The sequence below is a fragment of the Labrus bergylta genome, chromosome 11 (genome assembly GCF_963930695.1).
Source record: "Labrus bergylta chromosome 11, fLabBer1.1, whole genome shotgun sequence".
NCBI lineage: Eukaryota > Metazoa > Chordata > Actinopteri > Labriformes > Labridae > Labrus > Labrus bergylta.
Genome location: NC_089205.1, coordinates 24746246 through 24773806, shown reverse-complemented (window position 1 = coordinate 24773806; position 27561 = coordinate 24746246). Strand labels below are relative to the sequence as shown.

The window sequence follows — 27561 nt, the reverse complement described above, 5'->3', positions numbered from 1 at the left end:
TTAACACACCTCTACATTTTGGGCAGCAAGCGAGTGACAATTGATTGTTTTCTCAAGTGGGCTCCAGCTGGAAAATCAGGGAGCAGCAGGGGGTCCTTTTCGTGTTCAAGAGACTGCAAAGAAAAAAAAATCAGAAATAAGGCAAGTGCGTCCATGATTTTGTTGACTAATTAATGAGAATGATTTAGCCCCTTCAGTTATTAAACAAAATACAGCCTAGCAATGTGAAATTTCAAACCCGAGCAGTTGTATTTTCAGGTTACAGGATAAATGTTTTTTTTTTTTTTAATTGGATCATATTTAATCTATTCTAAGCAGATTGTTTGACATAGACCCAATGGAAGTTAATTCAACGTTAAATAAAAGGGAAAAACTTGATAAAGTGCAGAAGTTTCGTGGTCCCTGAACTGTCCCGGGCCCCCTGAACTACACTGACTGTACCTTTAAACACTCTCGTCCCAATTAGAGTGAAGCCCCGCCCCCCTGGAGCAGCCATCCCATGAGTCATAAAGTTTGATGTCCTGCCCAAAGTTTAGATCCGACTGGAGCAAAAGTTTTTTTTTTTCTAGAAAGTGAGCTGCGGAGATTTGTTGCACGAACTATGAACCTTTTCTGGAAGATTCCCCTCTGACAGTTTCAACTCGGACGAAACGCAGAAAAAAGTCGGACTTTTCCAACGAAGCGTTTGTTGTTTTTTCGTCTTTTGTGGCTGCCCCTGCCCCTGCTTTTTTTTTTTTTTTTTTTTTTTTGTGGAAAAGTTGGGGCCGGACGACAACACAGATTCCTGTGTGGAGTAGATATGCGCTTTGTTACACTGACAAGTATGCCAGCAAAAAACAACAGCAAAACGCTGTGTTTCACTGCAGATTTCGACAGCTAACACACTTTGGAAGATTGGAAAAATCACATCCTGATCAACTTTAGAATGACTCGGGGTAACTTTTTCTGAGTGTCGTCGATATTCCCTGATTTCCTGCTGTGTGAGAAAAAAAAAGAAAGTTGGGGATTGGCGCAAACTTCTCTTCGTGAGTTGTTTTTAATAGACGATTTCGGACTCGTAAAGTTTGCCGACAGTTTTTGGTTGCAATGGATCAGGGCCAGCACAACCCTCCTGCCGGACACCAGATCGTCCACGTACGGGGCGACTCTGAGACCGACCTGGAGACACTTTTTAACGCCGTGATGAACCCGAAAAACACCATCGTACCCCCTTCCGTACCCATGAGGATGAGGAAACTGCCAGACTCCTTCTTCAAACCTCCTGAACCAAAGTCCCATTCCAGACAAGTAAGCCCGCCCTGTCTCTCCCCTGCCCCTTCCCAGAAATCACGACTAACACAAGGCCCATCCTGAAGGGGATCAGGCCTACAGTAGGCTACATGACTTGTAAAGTCAGTCCACAGTTTATATCATATTTTATCCTCATTTTTTAGTCTTTAAGATATTGCCACTGTTTACTGATAGGATGTTCGTTATCATGCCCTAAAATGCAGCATACTATAAAACTTTCGTGCGTAATTTGAATTTATAACATGTTTATTACCAACCCACTTTCACAAGTTTTAATGTGTTTCTAATAAACGACTTTAGAATAAAATGTCCAACCAGTTAGTAAAAGATTTAAATTAACATCACTGCCACAAATAAAAACACCTTTGAAAAAGGGGCCGTGGAGGCTGTGCGTAAAAGTTGTAGGATCCATAACTGAAGTATCGTTTCAGTCTTGTGTCTTAACTCAACAGTTGGTCTTCATTCTGCAAAAAAAAAAAAAAAATCTGCATTTGACAGAAGATGTTTGATAATAGGCTACTTTAAGTGAGTTGTCAAATTGGCTGAGTCCAAAGTGAACTTGCAGACTGTAAATGTTTTGTTTCGTTTCATGACTGTGGTGTAGAAAGTTCAGCGTCATGGGGGAGATGTTCAAACTGAGTTTCTTTAACTTGAGTTGTTTGCTATAGAAGCGACTTTGAAATCAGAAATCATATGATGGTTGAACTAGTCCTATTTACCCCTTCCCCCCCCTCCTCCCCTCTAACATCCCCCACAACTGTTGCTTGTGGTCTGTGGAAGTTTTTCTCCGCATTGCGCATGCGTTGCCGTGCAGCGAGCCTGCACTCTCCCATGTCTCACACACACACACACACACACACACACACACACACACACACACACAGGCCTTGGGTTCCTCCAATCCCCTGACTTAAACACCCAAACGTGCAAAGAAATGCACACGAAAAGAAACAGTCAAATATGCTTTTAGAGCCATACAAAAAATGTGAAAAAAAAATCTGAAACGTTTGGCCAATGTAGGCATTACAGCAATAGTGCAGTTTATATTCTAAAGTACTTTTCCTCTGTACTCTAGTTTTTAAAATACTTAAAATAAATGACACAACGGAGCTGTTGTAATGTCCTTTTCAAGAATTGATCATATGATGAGTGAATGTACCTTTAGTATCGTTTTATTTATCCTATAATTGTTGTTATTTGTTTTTAAATGAATGACTCAAACTGATTACTCATTTCCTTTACTTTGACACTTGAGCTGCTGGTTTAAGTAAATGCCTCCCCTTGGGGATGAATAACTTTGGTCAAGTTAGTTTACTACTGTAGCAGTCCATGTTTTATGGCGATACATTCAGACAGACTCTTCAAAGCAATACAAGATGAATCCTCCGAAGGGAAATCACAATGTTTTGCTTCTCTAACCACATCACAGGCCAGTACCGACGGAGGGAGTGGCGGAGTACTCACACCCCACCACGTCCGAGCCCACTCATCCCCAGCCTCCCTGCAGTTAGGAGCCGTTTCTGGTGGCTCCCTGTCTGGCATGCCCCCAGCAGGTGCCTCCCCTCAACATCTCCGTCAATCTTCTTATGAGATTCCAGATGACGTGCCCCTGCCTCACGGGTGGGAAATGGCCAAGACTGCCTCTGGCCAGAGATACTTTCTCAAGTAAGTATTCCTGCAACAAGTGTCATCTTGCTCTGTGAAGTCCGTCGAAAGCAGCTGGTTAAGTTTGCAGCATGGGTTTGCTTTTGCAAATGAAAGGATGGATTCAGAAGAAGTGTGATAGTCAGTTCAACAGTTGTATTCCAAGGGGCCGGGACGTACATTAGACAAAAAAAAAATGTGTTCACTAGAATACATTGTATGCACAAATAGTAGAAGAGTATTCTTCTGTCATTCAGATTTTTAATTTAAAGAGGAAAGGGTGAAATTGTACTCTTCAGTAATGGCCAAGATGCCAGAGAAGGGGTCTTTAGACGGGACGCAGATTCAACCTACGGCTCTGTCCAGTGCACACTATATGCTGACAGTAATTAGCAAATACACTACAGTGCACAATGGTGGTCAATGTGCTAGAAAAGAGACAATTGCAATAGTTAAATTACAGGTTATTAAATTTGGTGGCCGCTGCAAACAAGAGAAGTCTTTTGAGGGACTGCTGCTGTATGTAGTGCTCCTTCTCTTGGTTCTCAGGTTTCAGCAGAAACAATGGACCTTTGTGGCTCCCCAGACAGCAAAGGACAGACAGCTCTGCAAAACTCATCTGCCATCCAGCAGATCTCTTCCACGCTGAAGATCCAAAGTAGCTCTTTGGAATAGTAGGTAGCAGGTAGAGCTGAGCCTTTTCGGGCCTGTCACTGGCTTTATTGTTTACTTGTTGGAATCGTGGGGGCTTTCTTTTGATTTCTTATCTATTCCATTCCCAGCAGCTTTGAGGAAGATTCATTGAATGAGTCATAAAAGTGACATCCTTGTCAACAACTTGTGTTACGATAATCTGCTCATGTTAAATGTTCATTCACTCATGTTTCGAGCTATCTGCAATCAAAAGTCTAATTAGAGTTTTTTATTTAAGGCAACATGTTGTCATGTTTCTAGAGAATATTAGTCGGTGTCTCACAAACATGATAGCCTCCAATTAACTTTGTATCAAAAAAAGAGCTTTCAGGACCAGATGTTTGTAGGTCTGACATCTGGAGAACATCTGGTCCATTTTGATGAGGCTGTCCTAAAGTTGTACAAAAGGGAGGGGGGGGGGGGGGTGCAGAGAAAACACCATTCTCACAGACTCTCTCCCATGATCAGTGCAGTTGTTTAGAAACTGACTGAGCTAATGACTTGACACACAAGGAAGCAATTTTCTTAACTAGATCTGGTTGTCCAAACTTAGCTGTTACCTCATGTAACTTCTAGTTGAAATGTTTGTTGCACCATACAGGCTGTTAGGATAAGGCAATTATTTCTGTGGGATGAGACTCAAACTGAGGCACAACAATCTGAATCATTATTTGGGAGTTGTAGTTTTAGCACAGTTTGAGTCAAGTCCTAACCCACCCAACCCAAAGAAATGTGCAGACTGAAGGCATTGTAGTGAATCAAACACAGCAGACCTCAATGAAGGCAAAAATAAATCTGTTAAAATTTTTAACCAGATATCAATAGAGCAGATTTTCTCTATACAAAAAAGAAAACCGTATTAAAAGCTCATGTGTTGAAATAGTCTATGTTAAAACACCTTGCTTTCTACAAACAAATGAAACTGATAAAGACTCGTGTCCTATGAATAAAAGTTGAGTCAATGTGTTTCAAATAATGTGATCCAGCCAGAGTAGTAGAACACAGGCTCTGTATCCGAGTGAGCTCGAGGAGACATCTTCATACAGCGAGCATCAAAGTGCAGATATTTGATCCGGAGCACAGCCGGCCTCAGCAGAGCTGCTGCAAAGACACTCCCCTATTTATAAACAGGAGTAGTCTGAGCGAGATGTGTTGCAGGAGGAGTGAGGCAGAGCGAAAGAGTGTGTGTGTGGGTGGACGGGTGGGGGTGGGGAGTTCGGTCACCATCTAGCCGAGAGAGCAGAGAGTGGGGAGCTCACATTTCACTCAGGTGACTGCTGTTGTCCTTTAAGATAAATCAGCTCAGGGTGAAAGTTTTTTTTTTTCCCCTTCAAGAAGAATATTTCTATCCCCGCTCTGTTGACTTCAGGATCATATAGTTTGTCCTGATTTGTCCCTCAGTGAGTCACAGCGGCCCTCAGATGCCGATTGCCCCGCTCCCTTTAAAAAAAAAAAAAAAAAGCAAGGCTCCGTTTGGTATGAATGGATCCATGGCGCTGTGATGGTGCCTCCTTTGTGTCAATGGAGTTAAATGGCAACCATGTGGAGATGACTAGAAGAGGGGCCAAGAGAAACCCGGGCCCTCCCTTTGTCCCCGCAGTGAAACAGTGATCTTTATTCAGACCACAGGCCTGTTGAGACTCATGTGAGCCTTCCTAAAATAGACAAATGGTTGACATGAAGTTTAAAGATGGCGGCAGAGGCGGCGGCTTTCTTTTGTTTCACCTTGTTCTTCTCATCTGAAATGTTATAATGTCATGTAAATAAACGACCAGTGCTTTTGTTACAGTGCTGACTTTTGAGGAGATCTTTTAAAAATACAAACAATTTAGTTAATTATCACAAAAAGTCTTTTACTTTCTCGAATGTTGAGACTTCAGCTGTAATCAATTTTTATTTTGGGATACAAACTGATCAAAAATTGTGATGAAACATTTATTATAAATGAACAAGTTTACTAATAAGTTTCATAGTAAGTGGAAGTATTTAATAGTTGAAGCCCAAATGGTGATACGAGTCAAAAATGGGCTTTTCACTTGCAAAACGTATCTATTTTCTTTAAGTTGTTGCGTTAAAAAAAACAAAAAGCTTAGGCTATGAGAGGACTGGGAGAAAGTCAACAGAGTCTGTTGACCCTTCCTCTTCTTTCTTCCAGCAGTTTGCCGTGGCCTTTGATTTATGACAGCAGGGGCAGGGAGGTTGGGTCACCTTGCTCGGTGCTGGGACGGGGGGCAGGGCCGGGTCTCTAGGGCTGGGTCATAAACTAATGAAGGTTTCTAATTTAGACACACCGGTGAACTAGGAGGGGTAATCACTGTTTCCGGGCGCTTATTAAATGCAGCTTTGAATGAGCTTTTAGTCCGTGGGAAGTCAGCCTTAAGCAGAGGGAAGCTTTGGGGGGCCGCTATTGTGCGCCCTCAGGGGCAGGTAGAGCTGTGTGCTGACGGACACTTTTGTCTTTTCTCAATTGGATTTTAAACTGTTTTGATGAGCCTGGTTTCCCACGACCACAACGGCTGATTGGTATCTCTGCAAACATCTAAACACTGATCGTAATTAATCAAAGTAATCCCTTTGATCATCATTTTTTTTACTTTTCATTTTGCACCAGTTGCTGAAGCTGTGTTTCCTGTGTGTTTTTAACACTGTGAAGTGAAACACTCAACATTAAACAGACTGAGATCTAGTCCCTCCTCAGTGTACACTATCTAGAGTTTCCTAAACATCTGTTGCACTAAACACAAGTGGAAGACAGCCGCTCTTAGAGCAGCAAAGATCAAAGTGCTCTCTCAGAGCTCGTGCCTTTTTCTGTTTGCAATAGATATCTGTGTTAGTCCTGATTTAGATTACGAGGGGATTTCCATCAAACTATTGTACACCCCTCACTAACGTCTTGCATCTAAAACTGAAATGGCTTGTTCTTTGAAAAACAATAAAAAATCCAGGCAATTTCCTAGAAAACCTCCTTTACAATCTGAATCACAGCCCCTTAAAACGTTGCAAGACTCAGGAACTTCATGACTTTCCGTGTGGTTGAAAATGATGAAGTCAAAATAACAGTTTGAAGCATGAAGTGTGTTTTTAAACTACAACTCCCACAGTACTTTGCCAGACACACACTCCATGGTTGTTGAAGCAAACTTTAATTTTAGAATTTGAATCTGCGAGGATTTGAAGTTGTTGGTTACCTGGTCTGCTCCATGTTTGAGACATCTTGTAAAGCAGCAGTGATGATGACTTGTCTGTCCGTTGACTTAACTGGACTTTGGTTTTCTCGTTGGTCAATTCTGATCTCAAAATCAACATTTAACTTCAACACAAACAATAATAAATAAATCTCAGCTGTATCAAATGTTGACTTATTTGCTGAAGATTGAGGGGATGAATTCAACCTTGGATTTCAAACTAAGCTGTTATGAACTGACGGCACTCACTCCGTCCCAAACTGCGCCCGTAAGCCTGCGTGAAGCCCTCATTTGGAGCAGCTTTGTGTTTGACAAACTTTTGGTTTATTGACCACACACAGAAAAGGCCCTTCCTGTTCAACTGGGGGCCCGTCAGCTCGGTACACAAATGGGACTGTGAGAAAGTCAGGCTTGTGTTTACCGAAGTCTTGATGTAACACCTCTGTTCCAGACATCAATGTCTCCTCTGTCAGTGAGGGCATCTCCACAGAGATGTAGTATCTGAGAAGTGGTCCCTCTCTCTGGTGGGCTTCAGAGACCCTAAAATGACCCTACTCACTGGACTTTATGGGAAGGGAATTCTGCATGAGTAACACAGTTTACAGTTGTAAATAGGTCATAAGTGGCTTCATGTGTGGAACAAAGCCATTCTTTAATTGAGTAAATCAGACCAGTTTAACGATTAATTCATCCGAACTCAGAAATCCATCATCATAACTTGAAAACATGAAATGTCCCTTTATTTGGTGCCTATAGGACTTTGATTTTTATTGCCGTGGAATTGAAGCATGTATCCATATTCATTTTTACTCGTACCACATCAAAGTTTCAAATTCTGCTATCATGACAACCTAGTAGTCAATATATTTAGAAGCTAAATATAAAAAAAAGTAGAGAAAACCTTCAAAGAGTGTCGGATTAATGTCTCTTCATAAAGCCACACTTTGATTAATTAAACTTTTCTCTGAAAACGAGGGCTACATTTAGCCGTGTTACTTTGTGAATTAGCTGCCTCAGTAGGAAGTATGATGCTAAATACCCGTCTTCAAAGGGGAACTTAAAGCCACAATAGGGTCACAGAGGTTGCCCCAATAATCTCTCTTGATGATGTCCTGCTGATAGAGAGGCAGCCAGGCATCCTCAGTCGACCAGAGAAGAGGTGCTCATCCTCATCTCAGAAGCCTGATTACATCTGGCCTCCCTCCGTGCACTCTTAAGTCATCTGCTTTAACCACCTTACAAGCTACTCCCCGGGTGGAGCCGCTGTGGCCTGAGGATCCCATTTTTAACATTTGACAACTCAGCTGTGGGGCGTGTTTCATCACTGCTGCACTCTCCCATATCTTCACTCCCCCAGTTTAACACAAGTGAGATGAAGTTATTTGACATCTGTCTTTGAGGAGAGACACTTTAACTCAAAGACAAAGTGACTTGAACCAGTTTCGTCAAGACACGTTAAGACACGTTAGCCACAGCGACTTCATTTTGGATACAACATTCTACTCACAGCCAGACATAAACACGGCATTTTTCTTGGGAGAAAAAGGGCCGCCTGTGTGTGAGGAAGTTTGTCATACTGTGATCAGATGAGTTCTGTGAAACAAGTGCAGCATTCTGCCTTCTTGGATCTCTATTACAATGTTTTACCTTTTCTTGGTTAGTCTTTGGGGTCTTTAAAGTCTGAAAGGATTCTTTTTGATACCATATCTTTTTTTTTTTTTTCAAATGATACACTCTCCGTTATTTTTCATGATCAATAGCACTGAAAAATACAGAAACCTTAAAAAAAAACTGCCAGAGAACAAGAGAGTGCTGTCTAAATTGCACAAAAACATCGGCCATGTGATGAAATGTTGGGAGTTTTTTTGTGCAATTTAGACAGTTTGCAGGAGTTTTCTTACCATTGTGGTCGTTATAAAAACTGAAATGACATAATATTGGGTGCCTATGACTTCTATATGTGTTGCCATGGTGTTGAAGCAGGTATTGGTATCATCTTATCTATAATAGTAATTTATCAAACTTTAAAAAACAACTTTTTTGATAGCCTGTTATGCAAGACCAGCAAAAAATAACATCCTACTGGGGTTACCTACATACAAATTTGTGCCATTGTGTTGGCCTTAAATGTCACATGAAGTGGTCTTAAAAAGGCAGAAAAAGCCTTAAATTCCACTCGCAGGATCTTGGAGTTATCATAACATTTTGCTTCCCAAAGAGAGGCTCTATCTAGAACGCTGGACGTCGATGGGGGAGATTTTCCTCGTGATTGAACTCAAGAAAGTCGAACGGCAAATCGTTGGAGCAAAGTCAAGTTTAGCCTTTATGTTAAAGGTCCCCCCTCCTCTCTTTCTCAGCAAGACACATTATAAATAACGCTGGCACAATAAACGCCACCTTGATAATTGGGCCATCAGTCAAGGAGATGTCAAGCGACTGGGTGGATCAACCTCTGTGCTCTCTGTGCTCAGCTTAGCCACACTACCATGATGACAGCTTGAGCAAAAGTTAGCAAGTAAAGCAGCACACTGCAAGAAAACCCGCTTGATAACGGGTCCTGTTTGAACCACATCGCCTTCGCTGGAGTATACCTGCTCATTTATGGAAACTGTTATTTCCCTGAAGAAGCCAATGATGGGTCATATTTAGTCTTTGGAGGGTCACAACAGGACAACACATATATTATTAAAGCAAAGGTCACATAGTGTTGAGTAAACCACACTGCAAAAAGTTGTATTTGAGCAAGTGTCGAGTTTCTTGCGTTGAAATGAGACGTTACTGTTTAAATGAGTTAGTACATCTTATTTCAAAACACTCAACAGTAACAGTTTTTATTCATAGCAAGTGGTGCTGGTGGTGAATGTGGCTTAAAAATGTGTAATAAGGGTTATTTGATTAGAAATTAGACAACCACGCTAAGATTTGAGTTTTTGTAACCAAGTTTTTTGTCAGTGTTTTGGCCTATCATCCACAACAAATATATTTTTTTACATGTTTTGAGTTTGTCCCTTCATCTGTAATTCACATCTGCACTCATTTTTAATATCCTAGAGTATAGAGTACCATCCCATCATCCCCTCTCCATCAATGCATCAGTCTGTACTGTTTTGCATGTGAGTTTGGAATTTGGCATTTTGAGAAAACCTTAAAAACACCTGAACGTTGTTTCATTTAAAAGAATGTAATGACTGACCCACGATCAGTTTGCTAAATGTCCTAACTGCCCTGCCCCGGGGATTGGAGGTGGGGAGGGGGGGGGGGGGGGGGAGGGTGCGGCGACCATCCCGCTGAGCTCGCCGTGGTGTCAGAGACATGTAAAGACAACACCGAGCAGTTGTGACTGGTCGAGGTTGCGGATCATCAGCAATTCCTAACAGCAACTGGTGGCCTCCAGCCGTCCCGACAGTTGCCATGACATTGTTTTGTTTAATGTTTTGCCCTACAGGAAGCGGTGTATAGCCCTGACCATATAGCGTTCGGGGCATGTGGAGTGAATGGATTATCTTTTAGTTTTAAAACCTGGTGATAAATGACAGGCTCTTGGTAACTTATTTACCAGTGCTCTGAGTTCCCACACTCAGGCTCTTTGAATACAGTACTCTGCTGACTTGGGAGCTCTCTCACATTGTGGGGATTTTATCACATGCTCGTTTCTGTCTCCTCTGTTTTGAACTGCGCTATGTTTACATCTGTTTCGATTGATTTGAGCTACAAAAGTGGGCTAGGGTCTGAAAGAAAATTCAATATTTGCACTTTAATCAGTGTTAAGAGGAGCACAAGGGGGAGAATACGCTCTGTGATTAGACATTTGGACGCTTGGTGGTTGTATATTTCCATCAGTGTTGTCCAGTAGTAGCGTTTCTGTTGAGCACGGTGTACCAGGATGTGCAGGCCTCTCATTTACGATAAGCCCTCCCTTCCCTTATCCCAGTCTCCTCCCCTGTTCTTCCCTCCCCTTCATAATAAATGTCATAGTTTCCAGAGTGGGAAGGAGGCAGAGAAGGGGGGGGGAGGGGGGGCGGGCGCTCAGAGAGTGTAACAAGACCACAGCAACTCATGCAGCCAATGAAATTCAGAGGGATTGCTTCCGTGGATGTTTTTTTCCTCTTTCACTCTTCTTTTTCCTTTTCTTTAGTTGTCTCACCCCGCTCCCTGTGACCCCTCTTTCTCAAGGGGGCCCCACCAATCTGAGCAGTTCCAGCTATTTTGCTTGGTGTGTTTGTGTGTGTGTGTGGTGGTGGTGGTGTGTGTGTGTGGTGGTGGTGGTGGTGTGTGTGTGTGTGTGTGTGTGTGTGTGTGTGTGTGAGGGCTGGGGGGAGGGTTCACTAGGGGGATTTGGCAGCTCCTTTGATCAGTAAAGCATAAACAAGAGGGGGCTTCAAAATGGGTTGCATTGTGTGTGTGTGTGTGTGTGTGTGTGTGTGTGTGTGTGTGGGGGGGGGGGGAGTGCTGAGTCAGGCCCTCTCGCTCTCTGGCCTGGGACAGAGCGCAGACAGGCAGGCTGGGATTACCGCAGAGGCCAAGAGAAACTCTCTGAAATCTCTCACTTCAGCCAGCTGTTCCAAAATCTGGACTAATGGCGCTTTGGGATCAAATTTGCAGTGATATGTGAAGAAGCGCTGTCACTGGAAAAACACATGCAGAACATGATTTTTTTGCAGGGTATAAAAAAAAAAATAGATCCCTGAGGTTTATAATTAGGTCTGATTTGAACTGAAGCTTTATTTCTGTCATGTGTTTTTGAACCAATTCAGCCACAGTTGCACTATAAACAGAGTTGTGTTGCTGCACAAACAAGCTGCCAGGTTTTGGTTGCCTATTTGTTTGGGATTGGGGGGTGGGGGGTCCCTTTTAAAGGGGATGTTTTAAAAAAAATAAAATAAAAAAAGAACAAGTGAATAGCGGGGTTTTAGGTCGTAGCTCAGTCTGTGCCTTTGTCAAGCAGGTGAAGGCTTTGTAAATGTGGCGCCAGATTGTTAAAGCCCCTGACACTCCACAGTGTCCGAGCCACTTCCAGGAAAAAAAAAAAAAAAAAAAAAAAAGACCCCCTGCGTTGAGCCCTGGGACTGACCCTCCCTCAATAGAGAGGGTCCTGCTCGGGAGAGGAGGGCTTCCTGTATTAGCTTTCCATCTTAATCAAGCAACAAGTACCAACAAAGCACTAATTATCAATGCCTTCACAGAATGCAACACAATGCCCCCCCCCCCCCCCCCCCCCTCCTCCCCCCCGGTCCCCACTCCTGTCCCAGCAAAGACGAGCCATAAAATAGACGGAGCAACACCGTCTGATGTTACAATAGTTGTTTTGGAACCAATCGTAGCAATGTAGACTTTTTTAGAAGATGTTTTTAACTAACCTTTGACAGGCAGGAAAAGTTTGACTTGATTTATTTGAATTTTCAACGGTTGTGTTGTTTTGGTTAGTTTTTACTTCAGATTTAGTTTCTCCTTTCAGATTCATAACAAACAGACTTAATTTACTAGTTGTGGATGATAAACGGGTTAATCTTAAACCTATTGTGAATCTGTATTGTATCGTATTGTGGCTCTACATTGAGTCCAACCAGACACAGCTGAGTTTCCTGTAACAGTCATGGTTTACACACAGCAGGAGCTAGATTCTGTGTTTTCATCAAAAGAGCTTATTGTTGCTTCCATGAGTCATCAGTTCCTGGACATGACCTGCTGTTTTGAGTTGATATGGCCTCTGGTTTGAACTCACTTCTGATTCCTGGGGGTAATCATAGACTGTTTAAAACACAACACAGTCTCAGTGATGTCACACACGGGTTTCTTTTCTTTTTCTTTTTTAAGATTTGTTTTGGGGCTTTTTGTGCCTTTTTAAGTGAGAGATAGGACAGTGGATAGAGTCAGAAATCAGGGAGAGAGAGAGTGGGAAAAGGAGCCACAGATGGGAGTCGAACCTGGGACACATGGGGCGCGCGCACCCACCTACTGTGCCACCAGCGCCCCTTCACCCATTGGTTTCTGATGCACAGTTTTGCAGCTGAACGATGGTGGTTGACATATTGAACATGCTCACCTAGCTTTTGTTCAACCAAGAAACAGGCAGAGAGTTTGAGCTGAGACAGTCCTTCAGTCTCCTGGCAAACAGCTACAAAGCTCCCGCCTTGTCATTCAACTCAGCCACGCCCCTAGTTTTCATAACTCCGAGCCTGAATATCAAAAAAAAAACAATGAGTTATATTTAGAAAAATCACTATACCAAGAGAGACACAAGCTATTTTACCAGGCTGTGAGCATGTTCTGTCTGCTGTCAAAATGACAATTAAACATGGACGTTATTGGGACTTCTGGGGCTGTTGGAGCCAGTCTCAAGTGGACACTCAAGGAACTGCAGTTTTTTTGCACTTTGCATTTTGCAACACTGGAGGTTCCCCCTTGGTAGAAACACACTGATGCTAATTGTTTGAACTAATATTGTGCTTCTCTTGTCTCCCTACAGCCACATCGATCAAACCACCACTTGGCAGGATCCCCGCAAGGCCCTGCTCCAGATGAACCAGGCTCCCCCGCCCAGTTCTGTACCGGTGCAGCAACAAAACCTTATGAATCCAGCCAGTGGTATGTAAATGTTGACTTTCTTTCATTAAGTTTCACTATAACAGCAGCAAAGTGATAAAGTATGTATGTGTACAAAAAAAAAAAAGATCATGTGTTTTGCAGACTAAAGTCAGAATTAAAAAGCCTTGCCCCTTTTTATTTTTTTTTCCCGGTTCATTTTCTTACTTTTATGTAACATCCAGTAGAAGTCATGAGCAGCCTCGTCTAGTTCTTACAAGTCACTAAGACTGTGTGTACCTCAGTTCTGTCCGTGCAGTTGGAATTCGCCCTAGGTGAGGTAAGACAGGGGTAGAACGTGACAGGTCCTGTCTGACATGTTTGGGAGCTCCGTGACTCACAGATTACAGAGTTTACAGACGAAGTATCTCTGTATTCTCAAACCATCGCTGCTGCAACCTTCGAGTAAAACATAAAAAAAACCCAAACGTTTGTTTATTGTGATACACTCTAAAAGATAAAACATACGTTGCTGCTTCCTCTTTTTTTTTTTTTTTTTTGCTTATTTATAACCATCTAGCCTTTTTATTTTGCACTCGAGCACATTTGAGACTAAATGTCTATATGATATCCTATTGTCCCGCTCTATGATTGTCTTTAACCTCAATATGCTGTTACAATGCCCAATTATGTATGAAAGTGAATTATTGGCTTTAATTTGAGCAATTCTGGTGATTAAGAGAAATCTGAGTATTGAGTTAAACCACCAGGATCTCTGACATGACGTTTTCTGGTCATCCTTCAGGTCCTCTCCCTGACGGCTGGGAACAAGCTATTACATCAGAAGGAGAAATTTACTACATCAACCACAAGAACAAAACCACATCCTGGCTTGACCCACGACTTGACCCACGCTTTGGTCAGTTTTCTATTGACAGTCTTTTTAACCCCTTAGCTTCGTACTTCCTCAAAGTAAAAAACAAAAACAAAAAAAATAAAAAAAAACATCTATGTTGTGCTACTAAATGAAAGCAGTACACCCACACTTCATTGTATTAACATATTTAAGCTAAGTGTTTAGCTTTCTCCAGTAGAGAACTCTGGCTAATCCATAAAAGTTGCATTGTCCCTATTGTAACACTGAGTACAATTCTCTATGATTCATAGTTCATTTCAATGCACTACATTGTTTTAGAGTGACTAGCCATACCATTGGTTGTTGAAAACAGATTTCACCAAACCCCCCCCCCCCCCCCCCCACTCTCAAAATCTGCATCTAACCTTTTGTCAGCCATTTTAGTGTCGGAGCAACAGCTGAGTTGGCCATTAATCCCCCGGGCCGAGCTAAAGTTTGACAGTTGGCTTTCAGTATGTGGTGGCCATGCCTGGTGAATTAGTGACAGGACCAGGTACATGTGTTGAGAATTCCTGTGTGGCCATGGGAATGAGCTAAACCTCCTGCGCCAGAAGGACTTTTTGAGATGAAGGTCCCTGCTTATGTCACTCTGACTCATTTACGCTTCAGGTGCCATCCTTTCATTACAACAGCATTCCCCCAGGGAAGCTCTCTCTGCTTCACAAAGGCAACATGTGTGAATCAGCACGCAGGCTGTTATCCTGGTTAATTTTAGTGCTGCTTTATATATCGTGCATGGGCACTTTAAGGGCAGGTTTTTTTTTTTTTTTTTCTTCCTGTAGACAAGTGTTTGTCCCCCCTTGTGAAGGCGGGCAGGAGAGTTCAAAACAGAGTAGTAAGTGGGGAGTGGGGCAGCTGGGGGAGAGATGGCGGCACTGATCGGCAAACCGCTTTGAAGACTTATAAGTCTTGAAAACACAAGGCTGCTGGGCCTCTGAGTGAGGGAGAGGGGGGAAAGAGACCGTGTTAACTCATTATGTGCCATCAAACATTGTTAAGTCAGATAAACCTATTGACTACTTAAAAATCCCAAATACTCATGTTAAAAAAAAAAAAAAAAAAGAAATCTTATTTGTGGCTCATTCCTGTATTATTTGTACCTTTTGATCTCAGAAAAGTCATTTTGCCATCACTTGATTTTAGAAGTGAGGCTCTGTGTTTGAAGGAACCCTTTACAGTCATTTTTTCCTCATAACATTTGAGCCCAGAAGTAGGCTCCTCTGCTTCAGAATCCTCTATACTGCTGCTATGTAGGTCTGCAATCATAAGCCAGCTGCTTTGATAATGGAGGCTAATTTGAGCTTTAAGAAGAAAAGCAGCAGAGTGCCTTTAACTGAGGGGTTTGTTGCCGGCTGGCTTTCCCCTGCGTGAGGCCCAGCGCAGGCACAGCCCCATTCTGCTCCAGCTCCAGACAGACTTGAATCTCGGCCAGGCCTCTTTATTCTGTGGTCCAACTCTTAATCTGTTCCAGACCTTTTCAGTCAAAGAACTCCAATGTGAGGAGGGGAGGTGGTGGGGTGGGGTGGGGTGGGGGTGGGGGTGGGGGGGTGGGCAGGGAGAGGCAAGGCGAAAGGGGAAGAAAGAAAAACGGAGGAACAGAGGGAAAATGCCGACAGGGATAAGCATGCATCCTCTTAAAGATCCAAGGAGGTGGTGAACAGAGAGCAAGACATGAGCGCACTGTGGCTGGGGGGGGCGGGGGGTGGGGGGGGCTTATGTTTATATGATGTTTTCTGTATGTTACACTCAGGATGAACAGCATGGAAAACATACTAGGAGGACACTTGAGGTCGCATAAGGATAGAGTTCCCTCTGGGAGTTAAAGTAAAGCTGTTTACCCAACACACACACACATATGTCTGTATTATCCATCACACGCCTCTGCTCTCAGAGTACTTTACCAAGAGAGTGTGAATCTCATTAATGATGTCACTGCCATAAAAATACTTAAAGTGTGGAGGAGGAGGCAGCAATGAGCCGCTTTGACGGGGCAGTTTGGATTTTCTCATTTAGGTCCGTGTTGCTCCTGTATTCTGATTTCTGCAGACAGTCTATTAGGAGAAAAATGTCATAATAACTTGAAAAATTCAGCATGTAAAAATAAAATGTCCTGTTAACTTCAGCCCCTTTTACACGGCATGTTCAAGATGGGTCTGTTGCACCCCACCTTCTGTGTAAAAGATGGAGCAAAGTAGTTCTGCATTAAAGGCGGCGGTGGGATGAAAAAAAGCTCATCATATTAATCGACCTGTTTTTAATTTCATGATTAAAATGAAAGACATTAACTGTAATGGCAAAAAAAACAAATTGACTCCCAGGCGAGTTTTCAGAAAGGCTGATGTTTGTATGACATTCAGACCGTTTCTCCTCTTTGCTTCTATCAGTGTCAGAATCACAGCACCGTCCCAAGGGGCCTTTCTCAAACTTGTTCAAACGACCGCAGACGAATGTTTACAGAGCCCTGGTCACACACATAGAGAACTTCCCACAGCTGGCACACCCTCGACTGTACCTGCCCCCAGGTGATCTGGTGGCGTAGTGTACCTGCCAGTGTGATGCCTGATAAGGGCTTGTGTTGCTGGCTCGTCGCGTTGAAGGGTGCGTGAAGAAGACAAAAGGCAGACGGCTTTAACTTGTCTCTTATCTGCCTGCTCCACCAGCTTTCACCGCCCGTATGTGCTGCTGACTCCAAACACACACACACATACACACATACACACACAGACACACAGACTTCTCAGCCTGGACTGGCCTGCTTTATGCTATCAAACTGGCCCTGAACTGAACCTGTCCTTCGCTCCTATCTCACCCGCAGATGTAATTCCCTGCTTTTGATATGCTCATTGTTTGTGCATAGTTCCTCCAGGAACATTGGTTACTGTTAACTGTTTGGTCTGCGAGGGAGGCCTTGACTGTGTGCATTTGTCTGCATACAGTCCTGTGTGTCAGTGAAATCTCTCTCTTTATGTCAGCCTTTCTTTTTTCATGAACACTCCTCAGAACCCCCGATGGTTTAAAATAGAATTCCAGTACAAGGACGTTTATTATCTTGTTATTTATTTAAATGTAGCCATCGCTTCTACTGACTTTGATAACAAATGTTCTGTGAAGGGTGAAAGCTTACATGTGGGAACATTGGGAGATAATACAGCAAATAAAGGTTGGTAAATGGAGATACATGAAGAAGACTTTTAAATGTTATGAAAACATTGCAGCCGAAAGTGAACCATGTAGTTTTTCTGGAAACTTTTTCATAAACATGAACTTTTCCGGAATCTGGTATTTTTCCCCTCACATCTTTTAGCCTCATGTATCAATGAATCTTTCCACAAATACCTCCACTCACCTTTTAAGGTGTGGACTTCTGCAAAGATCAAGCCTTTACAAATCAATAGCTGCGTACATTGATTTTTTTTTGCAGCACCTCTGCTTTGAGAACAGCTGATGGGGGGGAGGGAGGGGAGGGGGGGTGATCCAGCCACAAAAGGACTCAGTATCTGCTAAAGATAAGAAACAGAGAGAAGAAACACACTCCACCAAGTGCTTCAGTTGATGTGTGTGGGAGAGAGGAGGTGGCGGCTCCATGACTCTGTGTGGGGTTTGTGTGGGAGCGTATGTGCTGCAGGGTGGGGTTGTTGGGGGGGGGGGGGGGGGGGGGGGGGCAGCGTTGGAGAGAGAGGCAGGGGAGGAGGGGGAGACGGAAAGGCAGGGTATAGGGCGGGGCCACCCGAGCTTCCCAGGGAGAGCCCTGAGCCGAGTTCATTCAGCTCCTGAGATAGTGTAAACAGACAGTGATTGAATGGTGATGAGAAAGGTGCCGGGGAGGGCAGCACAGAGAGAGGCGGCCCCGCATGAAAATTGTTCCCCTGTCAGGGCTTTTGTTTTGGTCGTTGCTTCAATCACATACGCAAACAGCGCTCCGCATTGGTTCAATCACTGTTACACCCCTTGTGGTCAAGCACATTTGCTTCTCATTCTCTGCTTTAGTGATAAAATGTGTGACCTACTTTGCATGCATAGATTAATGTGTTGCTGTGCTGCTTTTATGCTCATGTTTATTAGGCCCGCCCCTCACTGGAGTGAAGAATAGCTAAGATTTCACTGGGGAACAGCTGTGTTTTCAATACACACACTTTTGTTTCGGATAATGTAAACACGCAGTTAGGCTGTTAGCGCACAATACAATTACATGTGTTGGGTCAAAGAACTTTGAAGCTAAATTCAATAGAAGTACAGTGTTTACAGAACCTGATGTAGGTCGACAAATTGTCTGATCTGCACGCTGTGCTCCGCTGCATTCATTAAGGCGGCCCGAAGAGGACGCATGCACCGGTAAGGAGGCCCGTCAGTCTTCAGGGATAATCTTTTGATTTGTTTAGAAATGAAACAAAACGCTGTACGATGAAAGGATAAGTCATAACTGATGCAACGTGCAACACACAGCTAACAAAGCCTGTCTTAGTCAGCGAGTGGGAGGGGATCAGGTCTTACAGGAATTGTGGTGGTTTCAGACACCGGGCTGAAACCCCGTGCTGGGACATCCCTTCCGTCCTACACAACCTGCTGCACTGGCTCAGCTCTTTCTACAAGTTCAGCTTGTGAAAAAAAAAAAAAAAAAAGAAGCAAAACGCTCTACAAAGTTGTCCGTCTTGTTATGCAGAGTTTGAATGCAGCCGAGCATTAAGAGGTGTAGCTGCAGAGATTTAAGTGTGGTGGTAGTCAGCTTGGGATCTTGTGCGTATTATTTTTGGTGCAAAACTGTGAAATGTTCATAGTGGAACCTGCATTTAGCACAGCCTTAACTCATAAGGTGATACACAGCACACATACTTGAGCCATGACACTCACTTGAGACACAGATCATTTTGCCTGTATCCTCAAAATCATTTTGGTGGTTAGTTTTGAAAATGTTCCCTCAGAATTAAAAAAACAAAATCAAAAACTACAGGAAACTATATATTATTATATTATAGTAACAGGAACTACATTGTTTAGATTACCTTTTTATGACGTTTATCCTCTATAGATCCTTTAGTATAGAACATTTCTGCACAATTTGAATTTTCAGAATATGCACATTTCAAAAATAACTACCACATAATGTTAAGGAATAATACACTGACCAATTAAAACTCCTTTCTGTGTTGTTGTTGTTTTTTTTTTGCAGCCCTGAACCAGCAGAGGATTACCCAGAGTGCTCCAGGGAAGCAGGGAGGCCAGCTTCCTCCGAGCCACAGTGCAGTCATGGCGGGCAATCAGATGAGACTGCAGCAGATCGAGAAGGAACGGTTGAGACTGAAGCAACAGGAGCTGCTTCGGCAGAGACCACAGGTGAGGAATCGCAGTCGAATCTGTGAGGAAAATATTCAAAATGCTGGGGGTCTCAAGGAGGAACAACGCGTCTTTAATAAAAGAGCTCAAGGCTGTCATCATGTCTCCTTAAGAGTGGTTGCAAAATGCTGGACCTTAAACTTCTCGATTGTTCTGCAAAATGTTTATCTTCTGAGATTTAATGAAAACATTGAATAGACCTTTACACATGAGTCATCATTCGTTGGTGTGGTGGTGGATCTTAAAGCCCTTTGATTGCTCTTCATTGTTACACTACCCTACAATGAAGTCTTCTGAGTCATACGTGGTGATTTTATCACTTCCTAACAGTGATGTGTCACAGTGCCGCCCACTCAGGGTGTTACAGCCAAATCCAGCAGTTTACTCAAGGCTGTGTCATAACACCAGAAACAGAGCTTTATGATTATGAATGAGGGCTCTGGCCACTTTGTTGACGGTGCCTTACACATTGGCTGTTTAAAGTTCACAGTGTAGGAAGTGACTCGAGTGTGTTCATGCACCAGGCTGTAAAGACACGGGTATCATATTTGAACTGTCCCTACTGAACGTCCTCAGAGCATACATTGCGTGTTTTATTAACATGGCTTTTGTTGACTTTGTGAAGCATCAGGTGAAGAAGAAATTGCAGACCAGACTCTAATCAGGCTATTGACTAGTTTTCCCTGAACCCAAAATACCAGTTACCATTTAGATACAAGACACTTGCCTTACTGTACTTGCAAATACAGAGCAGTGTGATTATAGGAGGAAATTGTGCAATCATACTGACTGTGTGTTTGTCAATGGAGTTCAACTTCTGGACAAGTTTGCCACGCCTACATTTATTCCGCATGCTAGAAGAAGTATGATGAAAAATGGGTTGCAATGTATGCAACTTGCCAGCGGCATTCGAGTGCTGACGCAAAAAGAGAGGCAATAAAATGATAAGTGTTGCTTACAGTATGCAGGGCTCATAATCCGGCTTAATAACAACCAGATGGTTAAGCAGTGTGCGTAGGATTCTTAGATAAATTACTTATTTCATAAAATAAATGTGTTTAAGTATAAGCAGCATTTACATCTAAAACAAAAAACAGAAAGAAAAGAAAGGGAAAAAAAGTAATTTTTTTTTAATAAAGGGGTAATTATGACTTGGTTCATTTCTACTCAACCACAACCAATAAAAGCTTCCAGCCAACCACTTAGGGCGTCTAGCAAGCCATTTTATGTCCTCTCTAAAAAAGGTTACATCCCATCACCCAGTAAAGGTTTATTGAAATCTCATAACTACAACCGGACAACTCATTTCATCCTCCTGTTCCGAGGACTTGCAGGAAAGGAGGTGAAAAAACAAACACATGACTTCATATCCTCTGCCTTATCTGATTCAGCGTGTGTAGAAAACAATTGTCTCCCAGTTGCGGTCAGCCCCTCATGTAATCTGACACTGTGCATGGGTGGGTTGGGGGGGGGGGGTGGAGAGCCACCATGTCGGCTAGTGGGTGTGTTCATGCTTAATTCATCATTTTATGCAGTGACAGCACAGCAGCGGCAGTGTGAGGCAGTCCTGACATGTTTTTCCCTGAAGCTGGAGCTGTGTATAATTAGCTTCTGAGGTTAGGGGTGGGGTTGATTGTGTTGCTTATGAGTTTCGTTCTGTATCATCCACAGGAGCTTGCTCTAAGGACTCAGCTGCCTATGGATCAAGATGGCAGCACGAACCCGGTGTCCTCCCCTATGGCCCAAGATGCCCGGACCATGACGGCCAACAGCTCTGACCCATTCCTCAACAGGTTGGTTTCACACAGAAGCCAGAAGAGCTCCTCTGTAGAGCAAAGAGCACGCTGAGGTGCAGCTGATTGACGTCAGAGCACTTGGCAAAGGCTCACAAAGTCTCCTTCAGCTTGTCAGACTTAATGTATCCCCGGTTGAGGGAGACTGTGTGTGCTCTCCTGTTTGATTTTGAGCTCCAGTGAGAGCTCCCCGAGTTACACAAGTTGTAAAAAAAAAAAAAAAAAAACAGCAGAGAGAGAGAGAGAGTCTCTGGGCTTAACCCTCTTCACATGGCAATGACTCATTTACACCGGCAAGTCTGTGCTCCAGGTTTACTGCACAATGATGACCTCTGGTGTACGACTGTTGCACAATAAACACAACCGCAGACTAAATGGTGGTGTAACCTGTGAAAACACGTATCAAACTTCTCCTTATTCGAAGCAGAGATGGTAAAAAAAAAAAAAAAACCCACTAAGGGCAGATAATGATCTGAAAACCATTTTTCAATAAAGCAGAAGCCGGAGTTTTGAAGCTGTCTGCTCTGGGAAAATTAATGGTAGCTGTTCAAGCTCCAGTTCTTCTGTAAGCAGATGAAGTGAGGAGAGAGCTGAATAGCAAGCAGGCCATGAGAACATGTGGTCCAGTCAGTAGACAGGCCAACCTAATCTCCCCTCCTCCCCCCGTTGCCTCCGCTCCCCTGCTTTTTACAATGGCCTCATTCATCCTGCCTCTGCCATACTCTGCCTACATATTTCTCCTCTGCTAATTAGTATAGGCTTGTCAAATGTCTTCTCTCTGCCTCTTTGTCTCTCTGCTTGCCCCATTCATCGTTGCCCTTTTTCCTGTATTCTGTAATGGAAGTGAAGCTCGTTTTCCTTGCTGTCACTGTGGATTAGTCGCCGCAGTCTTTCAAACAGATATATCTGTGGAAAACTGCGATGTATGCAGAAGGTTCCCCCGAGGGAATTAAGGCCACACTGCTACTTTTCCAGCCTGTGTGTGCTTTTAATAACTGTGTGTGTTTGCTTTGTTGGATCAGTTAATTAGATTCACACAGTTAAGTGCAGAGTCATGTAAAGTAAAGGTCATTAAGGTCAATCGGAAAAAAAACCTTTGCAGAGACAAAAAAGGCTTTTCTTTTTTCCTCCACTTTTCTTGAAATCAGGATGTTTTGAGTTACAGTCAAGAGTTTAACTCAGACGTGTCTCTATTTTTTTTTCAGCGGGACCTACCACTCCAGGGACGAGAGCACAGACAGCGGCCTGAGTATGAGCAGCTACAGCGTCCCTCGCACTCCAGATGACTTCCTCAACAGTGTAGATGAGATGGACACAGGTAAATACAGATATAAAGCCTCGCTGCAGTTGGTTCTTTGTTTTTTTTTTTTTCCAGCTTAGGTTTGTTTCAGGATACAGTGTACTCAGGTTCATGAACACCCACCTGTGTGACTTAGCCTAAGGATGTGGTTAAATATTGTTATCTCGGCAAAGATTATCCCTCTTTATTTAGTTTGTTTTATTATTCATTCGTTTTGTTCAGCCTTTTCTTTGTGTGTTACTCGTTCTGCTCTGATGTGAAGCGTTCTTGGATCTCTTTAAAGCAACAATATAACTTTTCAACCTTTAACATAGAAGTTTCAAAGTCTATCTAAGAGCACAACAACTTTCAACAGAAAAGCTTCCCTCTCATGGTTGTCTGCTTTAAGCACTATGTAAATTTGTCACCCGGCCGCGATTCTTTCACAAGAAGTGCGTACAGTTTTACGGCTCTAGCCTGTGAGCCGGTCTAGATTCTGTTTGATACAACGGCTGAGGCCAGAAGAGAATGCTGAAAAAGTGAGAGTTACTGAGTATAAGCGCTGTATGAATCAAAGCAAACCCAGTACTGGAATGCAGTTTAATTGGGTACTAGGACTCGTATTTGTTAGATTTGTACTAGAATCATATTAATTCTATTGAAATCTGTTGTCATGAGAACGCCTGTACTGTATATGGAAAAGGTGCAAAGGTTGACTACTTGATTGCACAACAAACTCCAGCCAGATATAGCCTTACTTTCAATATATCACAGTATCTAAATTCTAATAATAAGACTGTCAATGCCGCTGCCTTTTTAGCCTTCTCTGCTTGTTGATACTTTTCTTCACATGATGACGGTTTTGTTGTACGTGTGCAAAAAATTCCCCACCTCACCTGCTCTTCATCACATCATGGAGACAATATATTCCATTCATTTTACATACCCAATCCTTCAAAAGTATTCTGCGGCTTTCTCCCTTGACTTACTGTTGTTTTACTTCCTGTTCATTAGGGGACCCTCTTCAACCCTCCATGGTCACACAGCCCAGCCGCTTCCCCGACTACCTGGACGCCATCCCGGGGACAGACGTGGACCTGGGCACCCTGGAGAGCGAGAGCATGGCGGTGGAGGGCGAGGAGCTGATGCCCAGCCTGCAGGAGGCCCTGAGCTCGGACATCCTCAACGACATGGAGTCCGTGCTGGCAGCTACCAAGATCGACAAGGAGAGCTTCCTCACATGGTTATAGAGACCCGAGCGCCTCGCTGCTCCGCCGACACTCTGAACTGCTGCCTGCTCTGATCTGTGAAGGATTCATGGATGCTTTTTACAAGACATTTCAGCAAGCGTCTCTGTCTCGGCGCATAAGGCCGACCTCTTTTGAGGCAGTATTTTTTCCTGTTCTTCTCACTGGTGTGTTATCTCTTCATTTTGTCTGTGTCTTCAAGGCTGGCCCATGAACAGACAATTACGCAAGGGTCCCCCAAATCTTTCACAGGTCTGTCAGTGAATCTAGGGCATGTTTTACCCTGATCTCCCCCCTGGTCTCCCCTCATAACTGAGCTTGGCGAGTGCATGCGCTCTTCCTCAAGGACTGCCGCCGTCAGCTGTCGCCCCGGAGTCTCTGGTGCCTCTTCCTCTTCCATTATAGCATCAAGCAGCAGTGCTTCACTGAATTTGGGACTGTTGCAACTAGCTTAAGTAGCTTTATATTTTGGCCTTGTAACTTTTTATTCTTTCATTTGTTTTTTTTTTTGTTTTGTTTTTTTAACAAGCCTGAGAAACCAAAAATGATGTATTAGAAGCATAAAGAACAATACTGATTTGGAGTAAAGGTTAATGTGAGGCCCAGTTTGGACGTGTTGGCTTTGCTGGGGGTGTGTTGTGTGTGTGTGTGGAAGGGGAGGGGGAGGGGGGGGGGGGATGAGGGTTGGAGCCTGGGGACCGACTACATTGCTGCTTGGCTGTGCCAGCAAGTCTAAGTTAAACCTTTGATAGATCAAGTGCCTTCAGTTGTATTTTTTGGGACACGAGCGACACGAACAATGACTTAAGTTTTTGTAAAGCAGCAATAAGCCTTAGGCTGTTTCATTATAATCAGCCACTCTCTCCTCTATCTTGTGTTCAATAATCAAACTGTATTTTTATTTTATAAACACATTATAAGGGGATTTAGGGATTTCTGTTTTTTTTTTTTTGTTTTTTTAACCCTAGCTTCTTTGTATCTCAGTCTTATCCAAGCCTAATTCATGATTCATTCTTTGTTTTATCATTTTAGTATTCTTTTATTTTTAGGTTACTACATATGTATGATAGCTTAGAACAAATGGCATTGTGCTTGTTTTTATCTTCTTTCATAGATGGAATTTATACGTTTTAAACATGGCCGACCTTTTATCACAGCATGCCACTTCATCAAGATGATTGATTGATTCAGTTTGGGCTTTTATAACCATTAAGCTGATTCTCTCATTTACTTTATACATTACATTTAAGTGTTATTGTGTATTTGTTGATCACATGCAGCTTTTACTATCTTCCTGAACATTAACCAAAAAGAAAAAAAAAAAAAAGGCAGATCTCTTGGCTAAACAGAAACTATAGCTCTGTGATCAAGTAAAACGTTGTGACGACATACAAAAACACGAGCGTTACAATGTTTGAAACTTCCTGAAGAGGGAGATGGAACCTCGGAGCCGTGCTGGGTGTTTAGAGAACTAGACGTGGACAAGTTTAAGCAGGTTGAAGAGTCATGTGGCGGGATGTAAAAGGCCAGGGTTTGACTGATAGTAGTGAGCTGTGCAGATTGATGATTTTTTTTTTTTGTGTGTGTGAAATAATCAAGAAACAATCAGTTATTATCTCAGTCAGGAATTGTTGTGGCGGATTCCAAAGATGTTTTTTGTAATAACACTAATTTGTGTTTCCATTTTCACAGAGTCCAGAAACAGTATGATGTGTAAATCAGCCTGTGTATGAACACACTGTATAAGCTAATGAGAAAATGAGGTTGGTTTTTAAGTGTTAATGGACATGTATGAATAGATCTAGCTGAGAGATTCTTTTTTTAAAGACAAGATGGTTGTTTTGAGTGACTAACCCTGAGATTTAAGGAGGAGGTTTCAGAGCAAGTGATTTTTTTCTATAAACACTCACATGTTTACATTCTGAGTAAGAAACTGCGACAGCCACAGTGACAATTCTCTCATAATCACATTATATTGATGTTTACAGCATGACTAAATCTTTGCATCACTGCAGTAACTGTTGAATGATCAGACTCAGCAGGTTGTCACACTGATTCTGTTGCCGCCCAATCCTTTAATTGGAGGCTTTAACTTGATGGAACAACTTTATTTTTAGATCAGAGAACTTGAACATTATTTTTATCTTGAGTGAGAAACCTCTTTCTAGTTTTGATTTTCACTGATCATAAAATCACGTGTTAATGATGGATTAAAGGTGGATAAACAGTGTTGGTGAGAACAATGCAACTAAAACGAGTGGTACACTACAGTGCTTGTATTGCACGGCTACAGTTTTCATTTAAAATGCAATGATGCATTTTGTCATACAGACCTGATTTTATGCTAACTTAGTGTGTACTAGTCAGAGCATATTAGCTGTTGACTGTCTTGTAGCAATAGAACTAATCACACAAGTTAAAGGATTTTGTATTTAGAGTGTTCTAAATGCACATGAAATGAATTTATATTCAGTGATGATCTGTTCATTTTTGATAGATATGTGCATGTGTTTTAGAGCAATAAATTCTGTTACATTATATCTTGCTTCATATCATACTTTGAAATTGGCCTGAAATAAAGTATATTCTTTGTGGTAATGATGCCTCTTGTCTTAATGTATTGGATTTTATATAAGAAAATGTAATGTGAAAGGTACAAATATAACATATTCTTAATGTGCACTACCTTTTTTCTCCATGTTCACAAAGTTCAAAGACTAATTTACAGGAGATACACATACACATACACATACAGGTGATTAAAGGGACAACAAAGCTGCAAAGCACATTCTGCAATATGCACTATGGACAAGTAGGTGAAAAAAATAGTGTATATAAAATGTATTTCTGAAGAAATATTTAACAACAACCTTTAAACACTCCTTAAAGAGCTTTTATTATCATTAGCAAATGAAGGAATATATATTTAAATAATTAATGTTGACTCATTAATGCAGCTATGATACATCAAATATTTGAAGTGTGCATCTGCGATATTATCCACAATAAAGTCTGTATGTAGGCCTACATTACATATATAGCAGATTTAACAGAATACATTCAGTTTTATTTGCATGAGTCAGACTAGAGCACAGACAAATAAAGCGTTAAGTTAAATCAACAATATATATATATATATATTTATAGGCTATATAAGTTAATCTATTTATCACTAGTTTGTCTTTCGTCATTAATATCGAAACGGCGGAAGAGTTTTATTTTTAAAATCCACATTTACGTCTTATTTCGAAAGGGTTCGCCGGAAACGCTTGTGTCGCAGTCCCTGTTTGTGACCACTAGAGGGCAGTATAGATAGATAGACAGATAGACAGATAGATAGATAGACAAACATATTGAACACATTCAATAATGAGTGTGTTACTTTGCACTGAGCATTTTAATTGAAATGATAATTTCTTTATTCAATGTTTTGTTAGAATAAACATTGTCCCGCTTGAAAAACTGACTAGGGATTTAGAGTACTTTCTTATGTAAGTCAAATGTTGCAAGATGAAGTCATTATTGATCTAATTAAAGAATCTTTGCCTAAAATAATATCATGATAATACAAACTAAAGCAGCTTATTAATAAAGCTAAAGATAAACAGGCTATTTGAAGTAAGTGAGTCCCATCTTTGCTTTTGATTGAAAACCAAATAAT

The 27561-nt window shown here is 42.2% G+C and overlaps 1 protein-coding gene across 2 annotated transcripts; it reads left to right on the top strand.

Moving 5' to 3' along the window:
- The first annotated feature begins 518 nt into the window (after nucleotides 1-518).
- Nucleotides 519-26498, top strand: yap1 (Yes1 associated transcriptional regulator). Of its 2 annotated transcripts, XM_020634851.3 has the most exons (8): nucleotides 520-1287; nucleotides 2720-2955; nucleotides 13279-13397; nucleotides 14140-14253; nucleotides 19418-19581; nucleotides 21253-21374; nucleotides 22580-22692; nucleotides 23668-26498. In XM_020634851.3, exons 1-8 carry the CDS (start codon nucleotides 1087-1089, stop codon nucleotides 23901-23903), a joined length of 1305 nt encoding a protein of 434 aa, XP_020490507.1. In that variant the 5' UTR covers nucleotides 520-1086; the 3' UTR covers nucleotides 23904-26498. The 2 variants fall into 2 exon arrangements, with proteins under 2 accessions (XP_020490508.1, XP_020490507.1); XM_020634852.3 differs by lacking the exon at nucleotides 14140-14253 and having other exon boundaries at nucleotides 519-1287.
- The last annotated feature ends 1063 nt before the right edge of the window (nucleotides 26499-27561 follow it).